This window comes from Pinus tabuliformis, chromosome 9 (assembly GCF_031772625.1).
Source record: "Pinus tabuliformis cultivar Carrire ecotype Pingquan chromosome 9, CPIR1, whole genome shotgun sequence".
NCBI classification, from domain to species: Eukaryota; Viridiplantae; Streptophyta; class Pinopsida; order Pinales; family Pinaceae; genus Pinus; species Pinus tabuliformis.
Window position 1 is genome coordinate 551,039,680 of NC_142307.1, and position 6,950 is coordinate 551,046,629.

Genomic DNA, 6,950 nt, shown 5'->3' on the forward strand with positions numbered 1-6,950 from the left:
CTTGGCTAGCTGCCACATCTTGTGTCTCTTGTCTTGGCTTGTTTTCTGTCGATCGTTTAATGTTCTATCTACAATTTACTTACTGTACATGTGATTGCTAATTTGTGGATAACAATAATAAAAAGAAGTAAACTGCTCTAAGCATAGAACATACCATAGTTTAACAGTTTCCCTATATGATCAACTCAAAACACGATGTCAAGATGCTCCACTTTTTGCTCTTGTCAAATCTTTCTCCCATCTCACATTCCTTTTCGAAGGAAGGTGGGTCACCCATTAGTAGGTATTTTAACCATTTTTGCAATCATGTGCTTGTATTTAATGTTATATGCATACTAATATGAATCACAGGGAAAAACTGAATAATTGACTGATCTTGACTGTATTCTTATTTTGTTCACCTAGGAGGTTAGTCTGTGACTCTAGTCAAGTGGGACTTCCTCTAAGGCCTTAGGGTTTTAGGAGAGGCACTACTAGGAAATCACTGATTGGAGTAATGTATCTAAGGTAATCCATACTTCCCATTTCCGATCCTCCCCTCTTATTCATCTGCATTCTTTGGGTTGGTGGTCATTGGTCATTGGGATTGGCACCCTTCATCCATATCCTTAGGTCTAGGTCCAGAAACTTAGCCTTGAAGGTTGATGCAGCTAAAAGAAAGGTAAAAGCATAGAAGACCACAACAAAAGAAAAATGTAAAATGCAAAGATGGTTGGGACATTTATTTAGGGCATGGGAAAACTCCTAGCATGAGCTCCATCTTCCTCATTAACCATCACCTAGTTCCTCAAGCATTTAATGCTTGATTTGAAAGGAATTGTTCTCTTGAGCCAACCCTGATGAACGATAAATTACTTCATCCGAAAAGGGTAATGGGAAATTTCAAAAGAAAACTTCAACTCCTAAGCTATACACCTAATAAGGGCAAGTCATAAAAAGTAAAAGGCACACCAAAGGGGTGGAAAAAGCAAGCCAAGGAAAGGAGTAACTCATGCCTCCACAATTACTCCCTCTTTACATCTATACACTAAGGATGTTGGACGCTCATTACTTGGTCTCATGGCCATGAAACCTTCCCTAAATCATTTTCCAATCTGTAGCCGTCATTATCACACACGCCTATGGATTGATGGGCTAGCCTAGGACATGTCACTCCCCATACGGGTTGGAAACACCCAATAGGGTTGTTGACCTATCTATCCCTAATATAAGTGAGGTAACTTGTTTACATGTCTTAATCTAGTTAGACATTTGTAGGTGAGTTTTGTGTGAAGTATTGTTGTGCCCCTAATATTAGGTATGGTCCACTATGATGCATTTATGGTTTCTCTAATGATTGTTGATTTCACTTGATCTTGAGAGGGTTTTGTTAAGGGTTGTTATCACAACAACATACATCCCTTGAGAGTTGATATTCATTTAATTCAACAACACTTTAAGTTGTTATACCAAGTCCAAAGAACAGTTTTGACCTTGATGATGTGGTGTTTCCCCTCCAGATTTGAGCATTAGGCTATGAGATGGTTCCACATGGTGCTTGGCTCTCATGAGTACCCCGCATGCGAAAGCATTGAGCCACTAAAGGCTTGTTGTTGGATTTATTGATGATGTGTGCCCAGATAGACCTAAGACACCCCCAAGTTGGCCTTGACAATGTTTCATGGGCATTGCTTGTTCTAGAGCCTAGATGATAATGGTTATCCATGAGATGATGTGGGAGGGCTTGTACATCACTAGTAGACCTCAACGCTTGAACATGATGGTGCCATGTCACCCCTTTTGCCCTAGGGTGCAATGATGATGATGCCATGGTTTTGGAGTTATTACCCATATGCTTGAGCTTTTCGTTGGAGTATGGAGCACTCATGATCCATTTGTCACTTGCTTCTGGCATATTGGGCACCTATGAAGGATGAAATCATTGTGGAGGACATAATTTCCCGACACATGTGGGCTATTTTGGCATTTATTGTTATGCTTTTGAGCTATATTGTGGTTTACTTCTAGCCTCTCACCTATTGAACACGTAAGAAAGCTTGTTTTAGGGACTTGCTTGTAAAATTAGTGGAACTAAGGCAAGAGTGTGAATTAGTCTCTTATCTCTATATTTTGGGTCAAATGTGATCTTTTTCATGGTGCAAGTTCTCTTGGAGCTGGTTTTTGCTTGGAGATGTTTGCTTGGGATTGATTGATGTGTTTCTCTTGGAAAAACTTGTAAGTTTAATGCATCTTTTCTATATTTTGCATATTGTATGTGTAGTAGGGTTTCTATTTTGTGCCATGATTTAATTTCTAAATCTTTCATGAAAACTTGCTCCTTTATGTCATGCGAAATTGTTTTCCAAGAAATCTTTAAGTAAACTCTGAGCATGCATTCTTTAAATTTAAAATCTCCCATCGCAGGGAAAATCACTATGGTTTTAGAAGTGGATGCCCTTGTCACCCCCCCTTGCTCCACAAGGCCATTCTCATTGATCTTGACCCTAGAAGACTCTGTCAAGCCCATTTTGGAGAAGGAACCAGTCATAAAAGTGTTGATCAACCATATTTGTTATTAAATTTATCCTTTTTCTTTCTTTTTCCTAGACATCTATGGTTATGGCTAGGATTTTATGTGGACTATTGCTAAAAAGTAAATTTATGTTAAATGTTTTATGGTTCTTAAAGTAGGATATGCATTGATAAATAATTTAAAAGAAAAATCTAGCATTGTTGCATGTTAAATCTTCCTTTTTAGGATTGACATCACTATTTATTTGTTGTTTATGCATGATTTCAACCATAAAACTCCATTGCAAATCGTAATTCCTTGGTATTAATTTGAAGGTCTTACTTCTTTTGTTGATTATCCATTGAAATACCTTTTCTTTTGGTTGTTATATGGTATCTTTTACCTTATCATTTGAAAATATGAAAAATTCTAACTTATAACAACCCTTTAATAAATCTAGGAATACAATACTTGAACTTTGGCATAGAACGCCAAAGCCTTTAGTGTCCATTGGTACTATATCCCATTTAATAGACCTTCTATCAATCACTTTGAGACATTATCATTGAATATCCTTTAAATGAGGTGACAATCACAACCCTTTCTCTTGTTACTCTAAGGTATGGTTCTTCCTAGGGGGCTTTTGCACTGAGCTTGTTATATTTTTGCAACAACAATGTCCAATGAAACCTAGAAGAGAAGTGCAACCTTTGTATTAGCGTGAAACCCTAAAGAAGCGATCTGAACCACAACCTTGTAGGTGATGACGAGAAAACTTGTAACCAAATGTTGAAGACTAAAATGAACCCTAAAAAGTGAGATGATCAAAGCAAACTTGCAAACCTATTGGTGGTAGGAGCCCTTGAAGGCAGGTTAAAACTCGAGAAAACCCTAAACAAGAGATAAGTTGAGAAGCTCTAGATTGGCAACCCTTATGATAGTGACTCTAGAGTCTGGTGAAAAATCTGTGGATCACCTAGACAAAAAATAAGATTTGGAAACCATATTTGTGTAACCCTTACGAAAATGCCACCATCTCCAAAAATTGATGTTGAAAAATCAGATATAGAAACCCTAATTCTAGTCTGGCAAAACACTGATGACACTATAAAAAAATCTCCGAAAACTTGCCAAAAGGTCAACTTTGATGCCCTGATTCTGTCGTCAGGAAACGAGCAATGTTATGAACCCAGAGCCCTGCAACAACAACTAGAAAAAATGTTGAAATAAATCACAAGCAAAACCTAGCTTTAGGTGCTCAAATTAGTGTAATTAACACACAAAATATGCTCAACAACCTTAAAAAAAAAGTGTTTTCCAGTGAGCAAAAATCACCACGAAAAAAAACCTAATGTTCATCTTATTTGGTTCTTCCAGATGCCAAAATCTGATATCAATAACATGAACATCCAAGGAAGAACCCTAACAACAACGAAGTAGCTCGGAAAGATTAACACACTCTGATACCATATTGAGATTACAAACAAAAAGAGTAAAGGAGAAAAAAAGAAGAAGACTAAAATAGTGCACTAGAATTGACCATTAATGTGCTAAATGGAAATAGGTCAAGTGCACTAGTGAGAGAAAAAAAACAACAACAAAAGAACAAGAGTGTGCCAACACTAGATTTGGGCTCCCATAGACTTGATCACTTGTATAAGAGAGCCTTAATTCAATGATTAAAAATGATTATTTACAATTGAGGTTTGAGTTGTGAATAATGCACAACCAAGTACGTTGTCTTCCCAAGAGGGGTTATTGGCACACAAAGTAGGGACCACTCTCAAATATGGTTATTGAGCCTACATATCAAAGTTGACTAGGTTGGCTTTAACTATGCCTAGTAATACAATAACTAAAATAAGTATGGCCTAAACCTTGATTTTATATATATATTTGTTGCTACATTAACAAATTACACCAATAATTCCAACGGGGTATGCCAGTGTTCTAATTGTACTTATGAGGGACAAATATTGATCATGAAAATGGATCAAATAAATGTGAACAATTCCTTACTTTTTCATCCATAGGAAATATCCTTAAATCTTGCAATTGAAGTACAAAATGAAATAAAAAACAACTTTGAGCACCTATTTGTGTTTGACACTTTTTTATTATAACCCTTATAATGATGTAGCAATAGGCATTCTCTAATCCTAGAAAGCAATGCCCTATGAAATTGGATTAAGTGATTATGTTGTTTCTATTGTTCTGGAGGCTCCATTTGAAAACTGTCCACTATGATTTATAAAGATGGTTCTTTTAAATAAGAGACACCCAATTCATGTGCATGTAATTGTTATTATGCAATCTTATGCCTTGTGTATTTATGATGCAGGGCTTTTAAGCATGCAGAAAGAGTAAATGCAAAGAGGTTGTTTCTTGTCGGGCAAGCTGAGTGGGAATGTGGTGCTGTGCGTGTAAAAGATCTTGCAACTAGAGAAGAATCTGATATATTGATTAGTGATTTATTATAAAACTCTACCTTTCATCATCTATTTCTTCAACAATAAATCTCAACATATTTATGATCTTGCAAAGTTTCGAAGGGGGGAAGCAATCTTGTCCAATTTTTCGATCCTTGGATTTTTCTTACATGCATATGTACCTAGAATTGATGCACATTCAGATTGGAGAAATAACATGTGATGGAGGTTGGAGATAGAAAAGAGACATTTATTGGTTGGTCGTAGGCACATGTTTGGAAGGAGACACAAAAACATTTGTCCATTGTAAGAAAGTATTATTCTTTATTTTTTTATCTGTAGAGAAATGTTATTTCATATGCTTCTCAAGTATTCAAATTGAGAGATATCCACATTATTAAAATGGAGCTAATGACTAAGGAATATTGCTTACAAATTCTGCAGTGCAGAGGAAAACATTTTTCTTTAATTATTAGCTGCAAAGCATTGTCATTTCATATGTTTTTCAAGTCTCAAAATTGAGAGACCTACAACAAATGCACTCTTAATTATTGATTTTTGGATAAACTTGCATTCTATCTTCATGAGTCACTAAAACAATCTTTGTCAACATACTAATAGAAATTGGGGTGCCAAATGCATCCTATCTTTTTCTTGCAACGTATGATCCTTCAATTTAACTCCTCACCATTTGTCGATGTACACCTCCAAGAAGTTGTGCAAGAGGTTTGAATATTTATAAAATAAATTGTTGGTCTGTTTTAATGGAAATAGATTTTTTATGAAATAAAAATTTATGTTTTTAATCCCTGCGTAGATGAGACTTAAGGATCAAATGTAATTCTATGTTTGTTAGACAGAAAGCATGCTTTGTGCACACAATCTCTTAGTATATACAATTTTACCAGGAAAATTGGATTTGAAGACTATATTGTCCAACAACTTTTACATGAAACATCATGTGAAGGTAATACAGTCACCTAAAGTATTAGTGACATGAATTGAACACAATGCCAAGAATGCAAGAAGATATCCACACAAGGAATAACAAGGGAGCAAGTATGAAAGGATGAAAAGAGGATTGTCAACACTATCTACATATGGTACAATTTTGATTGTATTAGTTTATTATAGATTACAAAATTGTTGGGATAGTAATCAAAGCTGACCAAGTCTAAAATAAAATACATTAAATTGGTTGAGTGTTCAATTAAACTAATTCAGCAAAAAAGAGAGAGGATAAATTAACACATTGATATAGTTTCTTGTAATCCAGAACTGGACAAGTTACAATGCCTATTAATACAATAACTAAAATAAAGCATGGCCTAAGTCATCATTACAAATACAGTTGTGATATATATAAATTTTTGTGGCTACATTACAAATTACACCAATGATTCCAAAATGATATGTTAGTGTTATATATTTGAAAGTAGGAGGGACCAATCTTAAAAATGGCAAGTAATTATGGACCTTTCAAAACCAATCAAAGAGATGCGACCAATTCCTTCCTATTGACCTTTCAAAACCGATCAAAGAGATGTGACCATATCCTTACTATTGCCATCTACAGAAGTATCCTCAATTATTGCAGTTGAAATACAAAGTGATATTGAAAGAAGTTTGAGCACCTGTCTATGTCTGGCACTTTTTAATTATAGCCTTTACAATGATGGAGCGGTAGACAGTTTTAATACTAGAAAGCAATCTCCTATGAAATTGGATTAAGTGATTATGTTGCTTCTGTTCTTCTTCTGGAAACTCCATTTCAAAACTTTGTAGTGTAATTTTAATGATGATTGTTTTAGATAAGGCTCACCCAATTCATGTGTATGTAATTGTTATTATACAATCAAAGTGGCTTGTGTATTTATGCTGTAGGACTTTTAAGAATACAAAAAAAGTAAATGAAAAGAGGTTGTTTCTGGTTGGGGACGCTGTGTGGGAACATGGTGCTGTGTGTGTAAAATATCTTGCAAACAGAGAGGAACCTGATATGTTGATTAATAATTTATTATAAAACTATA

At 35.2% G+C, this 6,950-nt stretch overlaps 1 protein-coding gene across 3 annotated transcripts in view; it reads left to right on the forward strand.

Moving 5' to 3' along the window:
* LOC149149696 (histidine--tRNA ligase, chloroplastic/mitochondrial-like) overlaps positions 1-5,283 on the forward strand; it is a 271,220-nt gene extending 265,937 nt beyond the window's left edge. For all 3 annotated transcript variants that reach the window (XM_089438614.1, XM_089438613.1, XM_089438612.1), the window contains one exon: positions 4,833-5,283. In XM_089438614.1, coding sequence (XP_089294740.1) covers positions 4,833-4,971 — 139 coding nt within the window. In that variant the 3' untranslated portion in view covers positions 4,972-5,283. The remainder of the gene's footprint in view (positions 1-4,832) is intronic.
* The last annotated feature ends 1,667 nt before the right edge of the window (positions 5,284-6,950 follow it).